This window comes from Crinia signifera, chromosome 11 (assembly GCF_055691185.1).
Source record: "Crinia signifera chromosome 11, ASM5569118v1, whole genome shotgun sequence".
NCBI classification, from domain to species: domain Eukaryota; kingdom Metazoa; phylum Chordata; class Amphibia; order Anura; family Myobatrachidae; genus Crinia; species Crinia signifera.
In genome coordinates, this window is record NC_139227.1 from 77,913,079 (window position 1) to 77,936,031 (window position 22,953).

The 22,953-nt window shown below is 43.4% G+C and overlaps 1 protein-coding gene across 1 annotated transcript; it reads right to left on the minus strand.

The window, feature by feature from the left end:
* Positions 1-1,603: 1,603 nt before the first annotated feature.
* FRMD8 (FERM domain containing 8) lies at positions 1,604-22,660 on the minus strand. The gene is made up of 11 exons (XM_083165208.1): positions 22,438-22,660; positions 18,365-18,446; positions 13,751-13,918; positions 13,559-13,660; positions 11,701-11,759; positions 8,340-8,506; positions 5,261-5,473; positions 5,047-5,170; positions 4,137-4,280; positions 3,617-3,800; positions 1,604-3,485 (listed from the first exon to the last, which is right to left on the minus strand). Exons 2-11 carry the CDS (start codon positions 18,444-18,446, stop codon positions 3,376-3,378), a joined length of 1,353 nt encoding a protein of 450 aa, XP_083021334.1. The 5' UTR covers positions 22,438-22,660; the 3' UTR covers positions 1,604-3,375.
* Positions 22,661-22,953: the final 293 nt, after the last annotated feature.

The window sequence follows — 22,953 nt, forward strand, 5'->3', positions numbered from 1 at the left end:
GCACCGCCGCTGAGTGCGGAGATCAGCTCTGCGCTCAGCTTCAGCCGCTGCCCGGTCCCCCTCCCCCCCCGGCTGTGTGCGGCGTGACCTTGGTAACGTCACACCACACACAGCCAGGTTGTCGGGGGGCAAAGGCTGATCTAGTGCGCGGCGTTGCACGGCCCCTGGAAACAGAGTGGGTTGGTTTTTTTAGGGAACGCTCCCCGTAAAATAAAAACTTGCCCAGTTGGCAGTGCTCCCTAAAAAATACCCCTGCCACTGAAGGGGTTAAAGAACTGTAGAGAGGCATGGCTTACTCTATACCAGGCATGTCCAACAATGGCCCTCCAGATGTTGTGAAACTACACATCCCAGCATGCTTTGCAACAGTTTTGCTATTAGAGAATGCTAAAACTATTGCAAAGCATGCTGGGATGTGTAGTTTCAAAACATCTGGAGGGCCAACGTTGGACATGCCTGCTCTATACAATGCAATGTGGTAGGCATTCATGGAAAATATAACAGATTACTCTTCTTCAACCTTTTCCTACATAGGTGTATATTTATAATTACGGAAAGATGGCAGTTTCCAACAGATTTAGGACAGAAGGGATTCCGACCTATTTCATTCTGGCTGCTTTTTTTTTTCCGACAGGTCGGAATGTTCTGACCTGTCGAAAAACAGGTGGATTGGCAGAATAGCCACTAATCCACATGCTTTTGTTGGAAACGGGCCAAATCCGACAGGTTTTGGCTCCATTTCCGACAATCTCAATCCAACTTTAAAAAAAGTCGGATTGAGGCAGGGAGGACGGCGCTGGGTAGCAACTCGCCAGCTTACCCGTAACACCTCTGGGCCGGGTGAGTGCAGCTCACCCGAAGCGGTCCTGGCTCCTGCCGCCGCTCACCTAGTCTTGGCCGGCTGATGATTTGAATCGGTAGTGTCGGATCCATTCTGACAAATAAATGTTGAAATGGATCAGACACTAATTGAATATACCCCATAGTTGTAATGCCTGAATTAAAATTTCCACAGGATTTAAAACTTGCTTGCTAAATACACCCTGAAATACCATAAAATGTCCATACACTTTTAGATTATTTTCCCAACCATCCAACTAGTTATGATTGTATTTTAGTTATATTGTGCCATAAGGGTTCTGCAGCACAAAGTACAGACACTAACACATTATAAACAAACAAGATGACAATTACTGATAATACAAACATAACATGGTTCACAAACATTGCTGCATCAGCAGCCATAGTACCCAAATAATCAGCAGGGTGGCCAAACTGAAAGGTTGTTGGCAGTGGGGGAAAGATGAAAATAGAAGTGGAGAAAAAAAAAAGAGAATGTGAGGGGAGAAGACCCTGCACATAAGGGCTTAAAGTCTGATGGGCTGGTTGAAAATCTGGTAATGAATGGGAGTGGTTTGGCTACAAAATCCCTGCCCTCACCATGCAGATTGTCAGAATCCCAATATTCTAAATACTGAAAGATGTCACTGATTATTTAGTGGTGGCCATCTTGGCAGCATGGCTGTTGTCCCTGGCCACAGTCCTACATGGTGTTCATGGTTTGTTCTTACTGCTGTTTAATAAACACTTCTCTGGACAACACTACTACACACAGTCTTTATTTTCAATCCCTGTTAGTACAAATGACATTACAGTATAAAAATGATAACATTAACCTATCAAATAAGGTAATACAGGCATGTCCAAACTATGGCCCTCCAGCTGTTGTGAATCTAAATCCTATCATGCCTTGCCACAGTTTTGCTATTAGATAAAGCTGAAACTATTGCAAGACATGCCTGAGGTAATAGATAATACAGTCTTAAGGTGCGTACACATTATTCAGTCAATAATATAAAATAGAAAATATTTCGTCAAAAACCGCATGCTCCTGGATGCGGCTGCTGAACGATATTGTTAATTTATAGTTTGTCCAGGAGTACAGGCAATTCAAGGGGAAACTTGTTAACGATATGAAATTGTTCGTTAATGATATTGTGTAAAGTGTACGCACCTTTACTCATAGACAGAGCAGCCATGAGTGACTTTGTACCTAAACAAGTGCTAGGAAAATACTTCACCACAGTAGTCAAGAAGTACAGCGAGAAGCCATTTTGCTATAATTTTTCATATGATGGTGGATCGGTAGAAAAAGATTCGTATTTACGTGCACAATATGTAGGCAGAATAACGTTTTAATGTTGACTGTTAGTGCATTATAGCGCAAAATTGGGAATACAAAGTATTATTTTAAACGTGAGTGTGTGTGTGTAAGTACATAAAATGCTCTTTGGTTTCTAAAACCAAATTAACATTAAAGAACAAGTAGTAAACAAATTCCAATCAACTGTGTAAGGATACGGAAAGACTCGATTGCCCCAAGCAGTTGAACTACTGGGCCGTCATTTGAAAAATAGGCCTTAATGATTTCTCAGATACAAGTAAAAGTGACTGTTTGGATTATTCATTTCAGAATCAAGTGAACAAAAATCAATTTTGTATAAAAACAATATATACAATGTTTCAAAAGATGAATTCCCTTCTGATCAATAAAGGCTAGAACAAAGGAAGGAAACTGCATGTGCAATACAAGTGGCTATATAAGAAGAGCAATTCCAAATATTGAGATGAATGCATAGATCTGAAGAAAATACTATTTTTGGTTTCCCAGCAGCTAAACAAATGCAATCAGAATTAAACTCTAACACCACCAACATTAACTTTGAATGTATTATTTTAACTTAATATCATGTGGTTGATGGTTCCTTTACTAGAATTGAATTCATAGGAGAGGAGATCATTGTCTGTGTTGATGACTATTTAAACAAATAACCTCGTTGGTGACAGATTACACATTTGCTGTGCAAAATAAAAAAAACTCCTCTAAAAAAGGAGGACACATACATAATTTAGAACAGAACAGTAAATCCAACTATACATTCTGCAATCTGATCAGTGGCTTCAAGAGGGGGCGGTTGAGCGGGCACTTTTTACCCGGGCATGGGCCCGCTCCCCCTTTCACTGTTGCAGGGAGCCAGGGCAGTGGGGAGAGAGATGCAGAACTGCCTCACTCACCAGCTCAGCACACACTGCTCAGTGCCATATGCTGAGATGGGGAGAGAGACAGCTGCAGCCTGGTCTCTCTCTCCCTCTCGTTTATTTTGTTTTCAAAATGGGATGTGGCCCCGCCCCCTCCATATAACCGGGCACAGCCGACCTGTTGGCAGCCCTGTCTTGGGCCATCCCCTGCAGGCACACCAGTGTTATTATAAGGCACAATTAGGGCTATTACGTTCGTCTTGGTCCGTACAATGAAAATTAAGGGTTTAGCGTTTTAGAAGTCATTTTGGCTTTTGTGATCTATTAATGAAAGGGTCAGCTCTGTCCAGAGATGTCAGAAGGCTGCACAGATGCATAACCATGAGTAGATTGCCGAGAGAAAAAGGATGCTGCTCTTTTGGGCTTCACACGCTTGATTTCAGTCCCTGGGGACAAAAAAAAGAAAGGCATTAATATCTTGTACGGTCACATTAGAAGACCTACGTAAGCATCCTATAATTTAGCATAGTTGTATAGGAAGGTAATGCAATCTTTATAGAATAATTGATTGTCTTACCATCATCAACATAATCTATAGTAGTGAGGTGCTTCATGCGGTTACACAGGACACTGTCTTGTCTACGTAATTTGTTGCCCTTCTCAGACACTTGTGGATTCCGGGGTGCAGAGTCTGCAGTCATTAACTCGGAACCTTGGCCAAGCTCTATGCAATACTCAATCAGTCCACTCATCAGCTCAGCCTGGAAGAAGACATGTAGGTGAATCTATTTCAATAATCCGTTAAAATCGTGTATTTTTTTTTTTTAAACCCAAATAAAAGAAGACCCATTTATAGAATACGAAGGTTCATGGGGGCAAAGGTATTTGGTAAATAAAGTAACGGCAACACTGAACAGCAGATAGATCACCTATAAAGGCATGGCTATTGTCCCCGGCCAAAAGTAGATTTAAATGTATTTCCTAAAAAAACTTCTAGCAAAACATTATAATATATCACAGCCATGGATAGTTAGCTATACAGAGAACTGGACCTACACAAGGCTGGTCGTTATAAAAAAAGGGTTAAGAAATATTACCTGCTTGGAATAAATTTTAAGCAACTTGTTAACTGGCGTTCCTTCATTGTCACCATCAAATTCAAGCCAAAGGATGTGCTCTTCTTCAGCTGGATAGGTATGATCCCAGGACAGCTCCGAAAACTTCAGGCTTATCAAAATATGCTGTGAAAGATTAGGGGGGAGAGACACCATATTAGTAAAAAAGGGTGAAATTAACCTAATAAGAATCAATAACGTATGTTGGAAAACTTATATGGACTACAATATTATTCCAGTCTCTTTCCTCTCTTGTTCTGGTTACAAATAACTTACTTAGCACCTTACAGAAAGATATACAGATGGAGCAGCTCCCTGGTGATAGAATCATCATCCACCAGAGGAGGGCACGCATGCACACACACGCGAGCCCCGTTGCGACGGAGCCCTCCGCCACTTCCCCCGATCCCTGTCCATCTCCCTGAAGCGGAGACAGGAAGGGAAAGCGCTCCCCGCAGCCATGTTGACAAGGATGCGATTGTGAGACGCTCGCAGGTCTCCGTCGGATGGAGTGCCTCTCCGCCAGCCAAGGGAATCTGGTGATTCCCAGCGCTGGCTTAGAGGCACTCCATCTGGATATATATCTATCTCTATCAGGTGTCCGCTGGGGTGCCGTATACAGAGTAGTACAATGAAGCAGCCCTCCCAAATGTAATACCAATGATTCGAGGTATGGGCCCTTATCAAGGCAGTTGACAGCAGTCATCCGAATGCTAAAAAAGGGGTTAAAGAAATACAAATAGGAGGAGGGGGGGGGGGTATGGGTAGTTCCCTCTCCTGGATTTCTTTAACTCCTTGTAACTCTGTTTTATCACTTTATTGAAGATTGATACATCTGGCTCTCAAAAAGAAATAAAAGAAAGAAGAGCCTTTGATGTTCTTTTAGATATACCTTTTCCTTTCGATCTATAACAGAGACCCCTTCCATATTAATGGCCACAGATACAGTCTTGCGTCCATTCCTGTTCAGGATTCCTTGGGTAGGCTTTTCAACTTCACCCAAGAAAAACGCACACCTGATGGCAAATAAAAAAGGCAAAGCTCAATGTAACAAATACCATACTTCATTATTGCTCTTCCATTTTAGCTACCCAAGATCTTCCTACCCGTAATACGGGAGTTCATGGCACTTCTTCAGATACTCCTTATAACTCTCTGCCTCGCCCTCTCCACATGAAATGTTTTCTGTAACCGTTTTATATGTGTTCAGCAGAGTCTGCTCGAAACTTGCTTGCCGATTCCCTCTATTCTTAAATGCAGTCAGGAGCCCATTCCTCTTTTTACATATATGTGGCGGAAGAAAATACTCCAACCGGGGCCTGAAAGAGAAGCAGAAAGAAAATACAATACATTACGTGAGGGAAAATACGGGTTTAAATATTATTTATATAAAGAAATAGTAGCAGAACCTTGATTCTTGTACACTGGTTATGCAGGACTTAAGGTCCATACACACTGGGAGATTATGCCCAGCGATACACACTGAGCCACTTTCCCCCTGCCCAGCGATGTCAGCTGGGGGCGGGCGGCTTTGCATAGCGCAGTGCTATGCAAAGCCTTCCCTCAAAGCCACTCCTTTGTTGGTAATTCCAGCAGAGGAGCAGCTTTCCCGGCGATTATGTGGGAGCGTGCATAACCGCTCATCGCCGGGCCATACACACTGGGCGGCTTTGAGCTGAAAGCCACTCAAAGTTGGTCTTTTGAGCACCTTTCATCTCAAAGTCGCCCAATGTGTATGGGCCTTTAACCCCTGCTGGAAAATTCAGCAACTTACCTAAATCACATACTCCGTGCCTGGTGGTTCAGCCACACAAGGGCGCCAATAATGTAAACACATTACCTACCGTTCTATTCACCAGACCAGAATGGAGTTCACAGTGAGTGGGACTGTTGGTCTTTTGTGAAGAAAAGCACACATATGGGGCAGGCTATTTGCAGAAAATGGAATATAGGGTGCTGCACCTGCACACTGGGATAGTTAGTTCAGGGTCCGGGGTAGTGGTAAGAGAATAGAAAAAATCCTATTCAAAAGACTTAGGCAGCCGCTGACTGGATGAGAGCTCAGCAAATCAGCGGCCGCCCAGTCTTTTGAATAGGATTTTTTTATATTCTCCCACCGCTACCCCGGACCCTGCTCTCTGGTACCTGCCTGCCGCTACCCCGGACCCTGCTCTCCTGCCGCTACCCCGGGTTACATGTAATAAATCACACCTTATCACATGTAATAAAGAGCATATCAAGTGCCAACTCTTATCAAGCTCTCCCTCGGGAGCTCAGGGGAAGTCAGGGATGACTTGTCCTTAGGACAAGCTGGCCTAATGTATGGGGGCCCTAAGATATTTTAAATACCATTATTCACCTTGAATTATGAGTTGGATTTAAAATATACAACATGTTAATATAAGTAAAAGACTTTAAGAAATAAACAGACAAAAGCTAAAGCTTAACAGTGGAAATTAACAGTGGATAATTGAATATTGGCGTAATTATTTTATGGAAGGGAAAAAAAAATTGTCCCCACCCTAAAGAGAGTTAGTAGGATTTTTCATTCAAGGAGTGTTTTTTTTTTCATATACCCGGAGAGCAGGGTTGGCAAAAACCCCATTTAAAAAAATAAAACCCCGCTTTGTTTGCATTAACATTTTAATGAAAGAAAAAAAAAAAAGTAATCATGTTTTATATAACAATACTGTGAAACATTGGCCCTTATTCTGGTTGGTGCGGTCAGAGCCGCACACGGGGCTCCGACCGCACAAACCAAGGGCCGCCCACCAGACGGATCGCCACGGCCGTCCGTACACGGACGGCTGGCGATCCGCATTAAAATGGTGGAGGCTACGCCTCCACCATGGTGGGAGCTGCCCCCTGCATTCGATGGTCGTCGACCATCGAAGGCAGGTCCGCACGCCGCGGCAGCTCCCGCAAGCTAAGACCACACGGACAATCGTCCGTGTGGTAGCTTGTATGGGGGCTGAAAGCTGACATCCGGCGACGTCAGCTTTCCGCCCCCATGTCATGGTAATGAGGGCGTCATGCCCTCATTACCATGCATACGCCCCGCGTTTGCATGGGAACGCCCATGAAACGCGGGGCGTACACATAGGGAAATGAGGGCATGAAGCCTCTCACGCCCCTATACGCCCCCTTTGCGGCGGACGAAATACGTCTGCGGCGAAGGGGGCTGCACATGCGCAGATTGACCTCTGCGCATGTGCAGAGTCCAAACATCGGCGGTACGGCCGCACGCGGGCCGTACCGACCGAATCAGAATAAGGGCCATTGTTATGTATTAGAAACCTAGAGAAAAAAAAACCTAGAAAATTTACTAAGATAGAAATTCTATTGCAGATGGGATGTTGCCCATAGCAACCAATCAGATTTTACTTATTTATTTAGCACCTTCTAGAACAGGGATAAGGAACCTTTGGCCCTCCAGATGTTGTTGAACTACACATCCCAGCATGCCCTGCTACAGTTTTTCTATTTGGCCTTGCAAAAGCTGTTGCAAAGCATGCTGGGATGTGTAGTTTAACAACATCTGGAGGGCCGAAGGTTCCCCATCCCTGTTCTAGAAGATAATAGATAGAATCTGATTGGTTGCTATGGGCAACATCCAATCTTCAATAGAATTTCTATCTATTATCTTCTAGAAGGTGCTAAATACATAAGTAGAGTCTGATTGTTTGCCATGGGCAACATCCCATCTGCAATAGAACTACCATCTTAGTAAATTTACCCCTAACAAACCAAAGTTATTAGGCTTTAATATGATTTGAAATATTTCAAGAAAACCAAACATTAGACTAAACATACAAGTTATTTTCAGTGAAATGCACAAACACAAAAAAAACAAAGGAGTTAAGCATTAGCACTGGATGTGTCGCTGGCATTAAACATTTTGAATAAAAACACTAGTTTAGATGCCCTTTCGGTTTCTTGTCTGTTTCGAAGCTTCTAATGAACTTCACCAAAAGAAGAAAAAAAAAACTATTTCTACACTAGCTGAATATGATTCAGCAGTGAGCAGTTGTTCATTAATGGGAAATACTTAGAATTAACAAATGTTGGTGGAGAAGCTTGATGCAAGGCAGACTTCGCACCTCTCTTATCTGAATCACTTCCCTATCTCTCTGGTATGTGTTAAAAAAAAAAAATCAGTGATAATATGGAAACATAATATCATACCTTAATGTAGAAGGTGTATGTTTTTCTTGATTATATGGTCCCAGTTCTAGCCGGCAAGCTAGACCACCCAACAATTCACAATCCTCTACATCACACGGGTACCTTCCTTCCAGGACATTGTACTTTGCCTCCTCATACAGCAGCCGTAATATTTCTTCATTACATAGCTGTAGAACAAGAGCGAACTGTAATAACTGGTTTTCACTTCAAATTTTATTAAATTACCAAAAAAACAACATACTCCAGAAAAAAGTGGTGATGAAGTGGAAGTGATAACGCACCAGCCAATCAGCTGGTTGGTTGGCTGGTGCTTTATCACCTTCCACTTCATCACTTTACCAGGCATAATACATCTACACCATTATAATTTAATATTCTTGAAGTTTAACAGATTTCTGAAGGTGTGCCTAGGATTAGAAAATGAATTCTAGAAAATAATATATAGTCAGCACTGCTCGCTGTCATAGCTTGCAAAATTGAATATATCCCATTAGGGTTACTAAGATGGGAGTTCTATTGAAGATAGAATGTTGTCCAAAGCAACCAATCAGATTATACTTCTTATTTATTTAGCACCTTCTAGAAGACAATAGATAGAATCTGATTGGTTGCTATAGGTTGAACTCACAACTTAGCAAATTGACCTCATTATCTTATATGCATAATATTATTTAGAAACTTTGACAGTTCACGTTTAATGTATTACAGAACATCCCAAAACATTAATGACAGAAAATGTACTTATTTAAAACTGCTTGATTTGGGGAAAATTTGCCTTGAAAGGCCATTCCACCGGCATATACAGGATATATGTGCAAATTAAAACATAGCAATGTTTGTTAAAACTTAACGAGGAAGTTATATATATATATATATATATATATATATATATATATATATATATATATATATATATATATATATATATATATATATATAAAAAATATAAAATAAAAAAAAAAGGGGGATGGATATAAAATCAAAATGCATCATATGGGACAAGCCATGTCCACCATCATTTTATAGAACTAACTTTTACTTGATAATTCACTTCAACTCCAAACTGAAAACCTATTAGAAAGGGGAGTGTTTCTAAATCCCGGCGTTCAAAATCCTGACGCCGGAATCTTGACAAGGGGGGGGGGGGGGGACGGGGACGTGGATGCCCCCCCTTGCGGGCTCGCTGCGCTCACCACACTAATTTATTCTCCCTCTATAACAGTACAAGTAAAAATAACGTGCAAAAAAAGATATTTCATTAAACAGCTTTTCGGAAAACTGATCAGAAGCAGCAGCAGCAGCAGCAGCAGCAGCAGCAATGTCACAGCTGGAAGCTAATCTCTGGTAAAGATATGAAGATATAATGACATAGCTACTTTGCTTACATCGTAGGTCACCATTGCCCACATAGAATATGCCTTAATTACTTCTGGCTTCTCCAGTCCATTCCCCTCATTTACACACAGTTACTGTACATGCCTAATCCCAACTTGCTAGAACAAGTTTGCACAGAGCATGACCGTGCCGAGTTCCTACAAGAACTAAAAGTTGATAGGTTGTACTGAATTGTTTTGTGTAAAAACAGACACGAGAGGGAAGCAAGGATACGTTACTGATGGATATGAAGAAAGAAAAATAAAACGTGAATCCAGAGTTAAGTTAAAAGCATAGAAAATACAGTAGGTGCTCCTCATCCTGTGTGTGGACCTGGCAAAAGCTCATCTCCTTGATCTCACAGCCAAATCAAGGATCCATAAATCAGTCCTGGCAAAAATATTGGCCTCTGTTGCAACTAATTTGGGTGAGTTCCCGGGGCGAACAATACCTCAGGAACTAGTTGAGCAAAATTTTAGTATTTATCTATTTAGAACCATAAAATGATTTTACTGCAAAGCTACAAACACCTACCACAACTTACACACAGGACAGGGAGCATCTAGTTTATAGGTGTCTAACTGCACCCTGGACTTGGTATACGGTCGTTAGGTCAACAGCACTAAGGTCGACATGCATTTGGTCGACCACTGAAGGTAAACAAGAGCCAAGGTCGACATGGGGTTTTCACAGTTTTTGTAGGTGGTATTTCATGCCCTACCATCCACTAGGGCGTGGTGGGAAAATAGATAGTGTGCAGAGCGTAGGGAGCCCCGGTGTCTAAAGTACGGTGAGCGCAGCGGCCGTGCCTTTTGACCTAGCCCCTTGATGTTGAACTACACATCCCAGCATGCTCTGCATCAGATGTAGCGTGGCCAAATAGCAAAACTGAAGCAGAGCATGCTGGGATGTGTAGTTCAACAACAGCTGGAGTGTCAAGGTTAGCCATCAAGGGGCTAGCCCATGTGTCAACCTTAATACTGTCGACCATATGACCCATACTCCTGTACTCGCAGGTTTATACTCAGGTTCACGGCACTATATTCTGGAGGAAAGCCACCTCTTTAAAGACCTGCCATAGAAAGTGGTCACCCACGCTGCTTCAGATATTCCAAAAGGACGGGAGGCACGCCACCATGTGACTGGAGGAACCACAATATCCCATCAAAGCTCTTGGGCCCATAAAGCAGGACTCAGCACACGGAGGGGGAACCGGGACGTGGGTGGTGCGGCGCGGCGCAGACATGGGAGTTTTGCATTAAGTGATGTGCTGACCTCTTAACCTCCCGATGGAGCTGATGTTCTTGCACAAACACATATATAGGACTAATCACCCATACCTTAAGGTCTTATGGCTGCCATGGAGTTGAAAAAGAAAAGGTTTACAAAGAGGTAGATTTATATTAGATATAGATATACAGGTTGAGTATCCCTTATCCAAAATGCTCGGGACCAGGAGAATTTTGGATAACGGATTATTCCGTATTTCGGAATATTTTAATATTTCAATGATGTATTTTGAAGTATCTTGCATTTATGCTGTATAAACACATAATATACACACAAATATATTTTATTACCACATAAAATACACACAAATATATTTTAATTGTTCAAAAAACAAGGTTTCAAAACGTGAAACAAAATGTGTGTACTATCTCAGCACTGAATTTGAATGCCAAGCAATCATTGTCTTGCACATATATAGTGCCAGTTACATATCATGTCCCCAGTGATGCTGTTACAAATGTCCCCAGTGAGTTTTTAGCAAAAAAATAATTTTTTTTCACTTTCTGGAATGTCCGTATTTCGGAATAATTCGGATAACGGATATTCGGATACGGGATACTCAACCTGTAGTTGTAATTACTAGTCCTGAGTACTAAAAACCGTGTGTGTCATTCCAACAGTAGTCATTCCTTTCTCCTACAAACTTTAAGTAGAACTTCTCTAAGATTTACTGTACATACATAGAACCAGAACTCACCTGAAGTTCTCGGGACTTAGGAAAGAAGATATTTCTGCGAAACTGAAGGGAGGGTTCATCTGAATAAAGAACAAAAATAAATGTTGCACAATGTTGCATGTAATCAAATTAGCTACAACAAGAAAGTCCCAAAATTAGCTGGTCATAAATTTCCTATTTAGCTACACCCTGAATAAGGACACCTTAACTGGGAGAGTTATAGATCTATTAATAGCTGCATATAAAATGATTCAAAGGGTAGGGTACATCATTTAAGTAGTTAAGTATAAAGGCTGAAATACAAGTTTACAGAAAGGATTTTCACAGAACAATACTTTTAATACTCTTCATTGTTGCGATTACAATTGCATTGCAGCACCAGACAGCAACCCCCCCCCCCCCCCCAAAAAAAAGGGCATACATAACAAAATACAGAAGGTAGGCAATATAAATGCAGACATGAAAACGAATACAGGGCCTTGCTCATGTCATGAGAGAGCTTACATTCAATGCCTTCCCATGACAGAGTTACTAAGTGCTACAGTTAGTTGTTTCTGGTGCCATTGAATTTTATTTTTGTTTTACGGTCTGTTTTAGCATTTTTATAGTGTATTGAGGTGTATTTTTGTAATTTCCCCCATATAGCACTACAAACACTTGTAGCCAAATGTAACAGCCTCAGAGTTCGGCGGACGTACAGTATGCTGTCTAAACTCTGAGTTTTTTTTTAAAGGGGCAGTCATTTACAAAGCAAAAGTATGCCATGTAAATGAATGACCCTTTAAAAAAAAACCTCAGTGTTCGACCTGCACCACACACATCTGTGGAACTTTGAGGCTATTTCATTTGGCCATTGGTGGCAACTGTATACATAAAGCAGAATGCTATTTAGTAGAAGGCACTAAGCTGAAAGAAGAGGAGCCAGTGTGGCTTGGCGTGGAGATCCGTACAGCAGTGAGGATGCTTCAGCGTAGGCCTGACTCAGAGATGGGTGCAATTCAGACCAGGAAAAAAACAAATTATTCCTATAGAGCATAAGGAGGATAATGCGCAGACTATCAGGCATTACCTAAACTGGTAAATGTGACGGTGTGCTGTCAATCTTGCAGGCTGTGCTTAAGGCATTCCTTCTTTAGCAAATGAAAGCTCTAATTTAGACATGAATAACAAGTTACTGATGAATCACCGTGGGACCTAGAATCACTCCCCCTATCAGAGAAAAGTAACTGTACACAATGATGTAAAGTGACCGCTGCACGTTACCCCACAACAATACCACTGAAGCATTCGGAAAGGCCTTGAAAAAGACCCTGCTTTAAGGTTAGAAACGCATCGTTCGGTTGTATCATGGCTACATGGAGACGGAGGGCAGATCCGGTAACGCTGTTAACATCTACCCTGCGACCAGTGAATATCACCCGGGGTTGTTGCCACTGAACCTTACATTTACTGAACAGTTTCATTTCAGTTCACATTGCATCCGGTAATTTGCTGCTTATCTACCATATACCACGTCCGTATGGATGATGTATACATTTTAGGATTACTGATTTTTAACCTGTATCTATGTGGATTTTTGTGTGGATCTTACAAATCTGTTTTTGTGAATTAAATGACTGTACTTCCCTATTGTTCCTTTATCTTTTGGGACATTCTGCTTTGGATATATATGATGAGAAGATTTATTCTGCAAACTCAGCGCTAAAAAAATTAAATCTACTTTGAAATATTGGATCGTCCTGTATTTTAGACTTGAATGGAGTTATACATAATCACAACCAGCAGCCCTAATAATATATATGTGGAGAAAAAAAGAAGAAAAAAAAACGCAACTACTTACTGCCACTACCACAAAGGTAAATTCTCAATTAAGCAATACCTTGCTGAAGTTCCTCTGTAGAACAATTTGTAAAACGGGACAAGAGATCATGCCACTGTCTGCAAACTTTGTACGGCTGATGCTTGGGTTTAAGTTGTACCTCTGGTGGAGAAAATGAAATGTCAAACAAGTACACATCACTGCTATGAGTTTCGCCATGTAACATGACGCTTTCATTTGTATCCTCCTTACCCAGGAGCGGAGAGATGAGCCACAAGGCAAACACTTCCTGTGCAGTATCAGGGAGATGGTGAGTGTCCCGGATGATCCGGTGTAACTCATGTGCTGTCATAACTGAAAGGCCATCCACTGTAAGCGGAATTGCCTCATCATTCATTAAGTACACAATCACATCCATGGCTGAGAAGAGAAGAGGTGTGAAAGTTTTCAGAATATTACATTTCATTTTGAACAATTTAATATTCTACTGGTAACATTACACTGCTTATCTGGTGTCACTCTTATGGGACCTACACACAGGGTGATTTCAGGGCATTTTCTAAACACTCTCACTGTATTTGAAACTTCATATCCAAGTCTTATTTATGTAGATGTGTTTTCACAGCTCTCTAGGGTTAAATCAGGGATGGGGAACCTTTGGCCCCCCGGCTGTTGTTGAATTACACATCCCAGAATGCCTTTCTACAGTTTTGCTATTTGGCAATCCTAAAACTTTCAAACATCTTTGTGTTGATTCCCTGATGCCAATCAACCTGCTGATCAGCGGAACCCCATCTTTGGCGATTTGTCGGGGATCAGTCAAACCAAGCATGTTAAAAATCGCTATCTTACCGATTCCCATCATTTTTCAGTCACAATTGGCAAATCGATTGCCAATACGTTGGATCCCGACCCAGGCATCAGGAGAATGGCAAATTGATAAATGGACCCATAACCCCTTGAGTGGTGGGTTTTGCTAGGGCAGGGCAAACTTACCAGGGCAGGTTTGCCTGCCCCAGCAAAACCCACCACAGAGCATAGGCTCCCTCCCACCCACTTGTCTGGGCACCCCCTTCACCTCCACTCTGTGACTGTACACCGGAGCTCCTCTGCCGCTGCCCCAGCTGTCAGTCACAGCAGTGACCACAGGTGGCAGGCTCGGGGATGTTCGGGTGCCTGATTTCCTGAGTGCTCCTGAGCCCCCCCCCCCCAAACCTGCCGCCTGCAAATAATAGTGGTGGGGGCCGGTGATCGCCGGAGCAGAGAGGCGATCGGCAGCGATGGGAGGGGAGGTGGGGGTTGCCTGGACAGGTGATGTGACAGTAGTGCACAGCAGCAGACACCACTGGCGCACACCTTGATATTAGTGTTATGCCCGGAAATTTTCCAGGACAGCCCGCTGCAGCAGCGCAGCTGAGCCTGGAAAATGTCCATACCACTCAAGTGGTTAAGCTAGTTTTCCATCTTGTATTTGAAAGAGCTACAAACACATTGTAAATTTACTGCAAGTGATTTTGTGTGAAACACAAAAAGCTGCGTATTCTCTGCCTGCGCTGCAAATGAAAGGAGACTTCACATTCCTGATGTAATGGACAAGTCTCCTCTTCTCCGCATCAATATAGCTCTGGAGGGTTTAGAGTTATAGTAGTCTGGTATTCCCAACAAGGTGTTTAAGGAGAGGATAGCAAGTAGCCCTTCACCATGCAATGGAGAGAGGACTAGATACCGTACATCACTGGTAGGGATAAGCGTCTCCTCTTCTCCGTTCCTCTAATAGCATTGATTGGAAGTGATGATGGCAAATAATCTCTTGTCCCTCCACTATGGGTGTGTCTCAGGCGACCAGTCAGCACAGGGACAAGACACACTCTGTCACACTAGCACTACACTTATCACACTCTCCGGAGCTCAGTCTTCACGATGAGCAGCAGACATACTGTAGGGCAGTATTCAATTACATTAATCGGCATGTGCAGCGAATCCTGTTTAGGATTCGCTGCACTGTCACCGTGTTCCGGAGGGCTGGAGCCTTCGCTGCCAGCCCTCGCTGTCACAGTATTCAGTGCCCCTGACGGTGATTCTTAACCCCTGTGGCGGACGCCGCAGGAAAGCGGCAGGCAGGGAGATGGAAGTCTCCCTGCCTGCCCCAGAATGTATGTGGGGGGAGGAGGGCTCCCCGGGACCTAGGCATCACAAGCTGCCCCCCCGGGAGAGCTAGCAGGGGACCGGGTAGGGAGCCGCTTGCACTGCTCTCGATCGTGCATATGTAATGATCGGGAGCAGTGAATATATGAATATATAATGAGCCGCTCTCGGCTCCCGGCCCCCTGCTGGCTGTGAATGAATATAAACATATATTCATGTGCTGTAAGCCAGGGCTTGACAAATTTCTTTAAAATCTAGGAGCCAGGATGAAAAAGTAGGAGCCAGACAAACTAAAAATAGGGACAGTGCGTGCCAAAGCCGCGCACCAAAAATTTACACTAATGCCTTTTACACATGTCACAAAACCCATTACATGTTATACCACATGCCATAATGCCCATTATACGTTATGCCACACACCGTAATACCTATGACATATTACACCACATATCTTCTACCATCATATTTTGGAACTTCATAACCTGTGCACCGGTATAATTTCGCTATCCCCCTTTTTACAAAAAAACATATTACACCACACACCATAATGCCCATTACATATACCAAACACTGTAATGCCCATCACATATAATACCAAATGTCGTAATGAATATTACATATTATGCAACATATGGGTTCTTCCTAAGTTTGGCGCTGTGCGCTGATGCATTCTTTAGGCAGCCCAGCAGCCTGTACTGTGAGAGGGGATAGGGGTTGATATGGCAGCTTGCAGAGCCTCTCCTCCTTAACATAGATTGTGCTGCAGGCTGCAGAGTCTCTTCCTTCTGACACATACTGTGCTGCAGCCTGTAGAGCCTCCCCTCCCTGACACATACTGTACTGCAGCCTGCAGAGCCTCCCCTCCCTGATGCATATTGTGCTGGAGCCTGCAGAGCCTCCCCTCCCTGATGCATATTGTGCTGCAGCCTGCAGAGCCTCCCCTCCCTGATGCATATTGTGCTGCAGCCTGCAGAGCCTCCCCTCCCTGACACATATTGTGCTGCAGCCTGCAGAGCCTCCCCTCCCTGACACATACTGTGCTGCAGCCTGCAGAGCCTCTTTTCTCTGACACATACTGTGCTGCAGCCTGCAGAGCCTCTTTTTTCTGACACATATTGTGCTGCAGCCTGCAGAGCCTATTCTCTGACACATATTGTGCTGCAGCCCGCAGATCTTCTCCTCCTGACCCAGACACACACTGTGCTTAGTACCTGGTCCCCTCAGCAGAAGCTCCCCCTCTCAGGAGTCTTAGCCTCTGGTCCATGTGTTGGAGCGAGGCCTCACTGCCAGTGCCGCTTTTGGGAGTGGAGGAGTGTCTGAGATCTCCCCATGCGCTTAGCACAGAGCGGAGGTGGACCCGGACCTGCAGTGCAGTCTGTGCCGCCGGGTGCACTCTCTCCGGCGGGCAGTGAGTGACGGAGAGAGCAGCACAAACAGACAGGCTTTGAGTGTCTGACCGCGCAGCAGGGTGAGAGTTGCGCCGGAGGAAGGGGCTTCTGGCTGCCTAAGGGGTGCTATCGGGAGCGGGCAGCTCTGGTGCTCGGCAGTGAGGCGGCTCAGTTCTCTGCAGAGCTGCCAGGGAAGGCACAAGCAGCTACAGGGATGGACATCTGAACTAGCTCTCATACCGCCAGGTAGATTGAAAGCCCCTCTGTCTGGCTGTTACCGCAAGTGCACCCCGCCATGACCAGATTCTGCTTCCTCCCCAAGAAAATCTGGTCGCCAGGAAGCAGAATCTGGTCGCCGTGGCGACCTGGCCCCCGGGGTTTGTCGAGCCCTGCTGTAAGCACATGAATACAAATAGCATGCCCCTTCACAGAATAAAATTCCTGATTTTTTTACACCAAATTTAAAAAAAAAAAATACCTTTATTTAAAAGTTCACATTCCACTTCACCATAAAAAGATGGCGATTGCTACACGGTGACACACGGCGAAAATCACTGGTTCATACACTCATGGTTAATCATATTGAAAAACCACAGTGAATTGCGGAGACTATCAGACGGTGAATTGTCTGTCATTCACTGTTTGCCGTCGGCGAATATTGCACGTTGAATAGGGTGATTCACTTTTTCAGTAAAAAGATTCACCTTACAGCATGAAAATAGCACACATACGCTGTAGACCATGGCGAATAACCCTCATTAAATACTGCCCTTAGACTGAGCTCCGGAGAGTGGAGTGACAAGAGATTACTTGCCATCATCACTTCCAATCAATGCTATTAGAAGAACAGAGAAGAGGAGACGCTTATCCCCTACCAGGGATGTACGGTATCTAGTCCTCTCTCCATTGCATGGTGAAGGGCTGCTTGCGATCTTCTCATTAAACACCTTGTTGGGAATACCAGACTACTCTGAACCCTCCAGAGCTATATTGCGGTGGAGAAGAGAAGACTTATCCATTACATCAGGAACGTGAAGTCTCCTATCATTTGAAGCGCAGGCAGAGAATACGCACCTTTTTGTGTTTCACACAAAATCACTGTTGCAATCGTTTAAACGTAATGTGGGGACACCACAATAGCGTTTTTCTCCACCAGCTGCTCCAAGCGCAAATTATCACAGTGTCTACCCCCTTGTTTACATTGTATATTAAACCCATGACTACCATGATGAAAATGACAGCATCGTTTCACTAGCAGCAATATTTATGTTTATGGTATGTTACCGATACTTTTTTTGTAAAAGGCACTTGAATAAGCAAACGTTCTACATACACCGTGCTCCTGAAGAAGATACACTGCCTTGCAATAAATATTCATTCAATGCCAATGGTGGCGATAATCCGCTTCCATCCATCTAAACAACAGAAAATGATCATTTTATCAGAATAACAAATTCAGCAGTTATTAAACAACCAGCATACATATGAGAACACATTATTATGCAAGAAATTATTTATTACACTACAGTATAAACAAAAGGTGCAGTACGTAGGGGATGTGGTGCACTTTAAACTGCGTCCATTTCGACTGTGTTGACATTGAGGTAAAAAAACCAGTAGAAAAACCCCATGTCAACCTTTTGACTGTCGACCTATACATTGTTGAACTAATGAAAACCATGTTGACCTTTTCCATGTCGACTTAATGGTGTCGGCCATCATGATGTAGACCAAATGATCCCAACCCCCTGCCCCACGGCTCTGATAGCCTAAATCAGATTAGTGTACAGACAAATAAATAACCCAACACTTCTGCGCCTACACTTATATACATGAACAGTTAAAAAGGTTATGGGGCAGGTTTATTAAGCTCAGTGAAGTGATAAACTGTCTGGTTTTTATCACCGACCAATCAGCTCTTACCTGTCATTTATCAAACCAAGCCTGTAGCTTCACAGGTAGGAGCTGATGGGTCGGTGAAAAAAACCAGACATTTTATCACTTCACCGAGTTTAATAAATCTACCCCTATGTTCCTTCTGCTTCTCTTTTCGTACTCCAATTACAGACAGATGGGGTTCTTGATCTTCAATAATGATATTCCATATAAAAGAATACAATATGCATAGTGTAATAACGTTTAATTAAAGAAATATTGCTATATAAAAAATGCCTTCCAGGGGAATCGAATAATTAAAAGGTAATGAACTGAGGCAGAACTCTGGGAAGCAATGGAGTCATCAGCCGCCGGGCTCCTGCTCCCAAGGGGGCACCTCGCCTCCCCTGTGACTTGAGAAGGTTTGCATGCCCAGGTGCCTTCCTAGGTATATATAGTATACCTGTTGTACGTAGGCTGTAGATGGCGGCACTCACAGAACTTTAGAAAATAAATCACACCAGGCTGTGTATCTTGGTGATATACTGTACAGCCTCAAAGCACTAAGGTCATGGGTTCGATTCCCACCATGGCTCCAACTGTGCGCATTTTGTATAGTCTCCCTGATGTGAATGTTTGAATATTCTCTGTAAAGCGTTGTGGAATATGTGTGCGCTATATAAGAAACTGTTAATAAATGATAATAAAGAAATAATAAATAATTGAGGATCGAGAACCCCATCTGTCTGTAATTGGAGTACCAAAAGACAATCAGAAGGAATGTAATCTTTTTAACTGTTCATGTGTATAAGTGGAGGAGCAGAAGTGTTTGGTAAATTACTTCTCTGTCACTTAAGTCTTAAAGGTACTGTGGGAAATACCATTCAATCATACTGTACATAATTGTCGATGTCCAACCTCATTGTTAAATTTGCTAATGATACCACAGTAGTGGGTTTGATCAGTGGGGGGAGGAGAGTTATAGAATGGAGGTGCAGCAATTGATTAAATGGGGAGAGGTTAATAACTTACTCCTAAATGGTAAAAAGACAAAGGAGATGGTCATAGATTTTAGAAGATCAACCATCAGATCGCTGGTTTTAAATGGTCGAGGAGGTGGAGAGGGTTATTAATACTACATTTTTGGGGATTACATTTACTGAAGATCTGTCTTGGTCCTCACATAACGCTATAGCAGTTGGAAAGCCTCAGCGACACCTTTTTCCCAGCGGAGACTGCGAGCAGCGGGGAGATTATCTAGGCCCTTGATGGCTAACCTTGACACTCCATCTGTTGAACTACGCATGCCCTGCATCAGTTTTAGCATAGCCAAATAGTAAAACTGTAGCAGTTCAACAACAGCTGGAGTGTCAAGGTTAGCCATCACAGATCTAGGCCAATACTTATGAATATCTATTGTTGTGTAATGGAGAGTCTGCTGACTTATGCCATTGCGGTATGGTATGGCAATTCTAAGTTCTATGATCGGAGATCCCTAGACAGGATAGGTAAGGCCGCAGAAAAAGTCATTGGCCAACCCTTGCTTAGGATGGCCTACATTTTTATAAATAGGGGAAAAGTTAAGGCTAATACAATTATTTTAGATCCTAGCCATCCTTGTTATTCTCTTTTCTCCCTGTTGCCCTCTGGGAAACAGTCTAGGTGCTTAGGTTGCAGTACTAGTGAGTTGCGGAATAGTTTTTTCCCCATCTGTTATTTTAAGTTTGAATTGTAGTATGTGAATTGTGAGTATTTCTTGCTCTTCTTTTCCTTCCTTGGAATTTCACTTATGCATTTTTTTATGTTGTGGTGACAATAAATGATTATTAGATTTTGATTTGATTCAGAGTAGTACGTTACTACATTGCTTAGAACCTTGATGGCTAACCTTGACACTACACATCCCAGCATGCTCTGCTTCAGTTTTGCTATTTTGGCAATGCTAAATCTGATGCAGAGCATGCTGGGATGTGTAGTTCAACAACAGCTGGAGTGTCAAGGTTAGCCATCAAGGGCTTAGAAGATCTGTGCATGTGCTGGTCTACTACTGTGTGATCTTTTGCAGGTCCCCCTCCATCAGGAGGACCAGAAAATCTCCATCAGAACAAATCCCCATTAGCCCAGAACTGTACACACTGGGGCAATGTTAATTGATGGTCACTGTTCAGTCTTCATTAACATGCATGATGTCGCTAGGTTTGATGTGTAACACATCAAACCTAGCATAGTCACAAAAGACTGCTAATCAGACAGCATATAGCCCAGTGTGTATGCGCCCTAAAAAGGGATACACTTTTCACATTATTTACAGAGTTCAAATCACAGAGCTTGGCTACAACTCTGAGCAACTCCCATGGTACGAAGCATCATGCACCCAAGCTGTAATAGCCGCTATGCTGCACTACATAATGTTATTGGTCACGAACTATAACCATGCATGAATGATACACCTAGTCCAGGGGTTCCCAAACTGTGTGCTGTGGCACCCTGGGGTGCCTTGGAGGACTTGCAGGGGTGCCCTGGGTTGGTGGTCCAGGATCAATTCAAGTTATTTATGTCCAACATAATAGTCAAATTGTGCACAAACAGAAGTGAATCCTGTCCATTACCACATAACGGACCCTAAGGATGAGATGTAAACACAATATATTTAACTTAATATTTGTTTTTAACTTTCTCAATGAGAAACCTGTAGCCTAGGGGTGCCGCAAAATAATTCTGATGCTTCCGGGTGCCAAGATTCCAAAAAGTTTGGGAACCCCTAGTCAGATCACCGGTGTCCTCACCGGAGAACACTGGCCCCGACAGGTCACTCAGCACACATTGCTATGTGGTGAGCAATCTACATTTCTCATATCGCTGGTACACATCACCCTGTGTGTAGGCCCCATTAGGGGGCATAGGCACAGGACGATTTTAGCCTTAGTTTTAAGCGTTTTGTCTAGATCGATTAGAAATTAAGCACAGATCGCTCCATGTGTGTGGTCCCATGATACATCACCATCGGCCATTTAGCTCTTGACCACTTGTAGTCAAGATCTAGTCAGATCGCATATATGCGCATCAACAAAGTGACTTAGCACAGATTGCCCATACATGCAATCTAGCCACTGGGAAACTCAAGGGCAATTTCCCTAGCCTACGTTTCTCAGCATGTAGCTTAGGCAAAATTGCCCTGTGTGTATTGGGTTTAACCAACCCCATACATATTTTTATGAAAAAATTATTCATTAAAAAAAAGTTGCTTCAGGGGTTCTAAAGCTTAAGTTTCTTTTGTTTCAAACTAAATCCACCCCTACCCCTACCCCTGGGACAGTCGCCCAAGAATGTGCGCCCTGGGGCATTCGCACCAGGAATGTGCAATAGATCCATTTAATCAAAACTATTTACAGAGGCGAGTTAGAGGCGCAGGTCTGGAATAGCGAAGCGCGGTAAGACAGCCTGACAGGAAAAAATAATAGATGACAATATAAAGCACAGGTAATAGCTGGCCACAACAGAGCACAGTAGCCGCCCCGCGGACGCACTCACCGTACACGTACGGAAGATACGAGGCGATCGCCAGTTCCCGTTTTATTGTTCCCCAGCTCTGGCACAACCAGGAAGCTGACGTCACGGAGCCACCGCCGCTACCAGCCAATAGAATCTTCTCGCCTGCGTTGCACGACTCGATATGCCCGTTATGCCAGCCGCGGTTTAACCAATCATGTCGCTGTTACCGCTCCGTCTCTGTAGCCAGCCAATGGCAGCGTGCGAGGCGCTGTCTGTTTAAAAAGTTCTCTGGACAGGATTACCTCAGTAGTGACGTCTGTGGCGCATAGGGCCGGCTGCCGCCGCCTTCGCGCCTGATCTAGCTCCTGGAATGTGTGGAAAGTATCCTGCTCCCAGGCATTGACTGCGGGGAGGAGGACGAGGGCACATTGCGTACTGTATACACTACAGATGACAGAGGGGAGGGATGCTTACACTACAGCCAATGCTGAGTACACAGTAATAAAAGTCTGGTGTGGAAAGGTCTTTGTGTGCGTGTTACTTGGGCTGTGACGT

What these genes read in the sequence shown, in the direction of transcription:
- FRMD8 (XM_083165208.1), bottom strand. Translation starts at nt 18,446, where the DNA reads ATGGATGGAAGCGGATTATCGCCACCATTGGCATTGAATGAATATTTA. An exon ending in TACAGAGGAACTTCAGCAAG is followed by an intron (nt 11,760 to 13,558) that starts GTATTGCTTAAT and finishes TTCTTTATTCAG; the next exon opens with ATGAACCCTCCCTTCAGTTT. An exon ending in TTAAAATTTATTCCAAGCAG is followed by an intron (nt 3,801 to 4,136) that starts GTAATATTTCTT and finishes GTCTTCTTCCAG; the next exon opens with GCTGAGCTGATGAGTGGACT.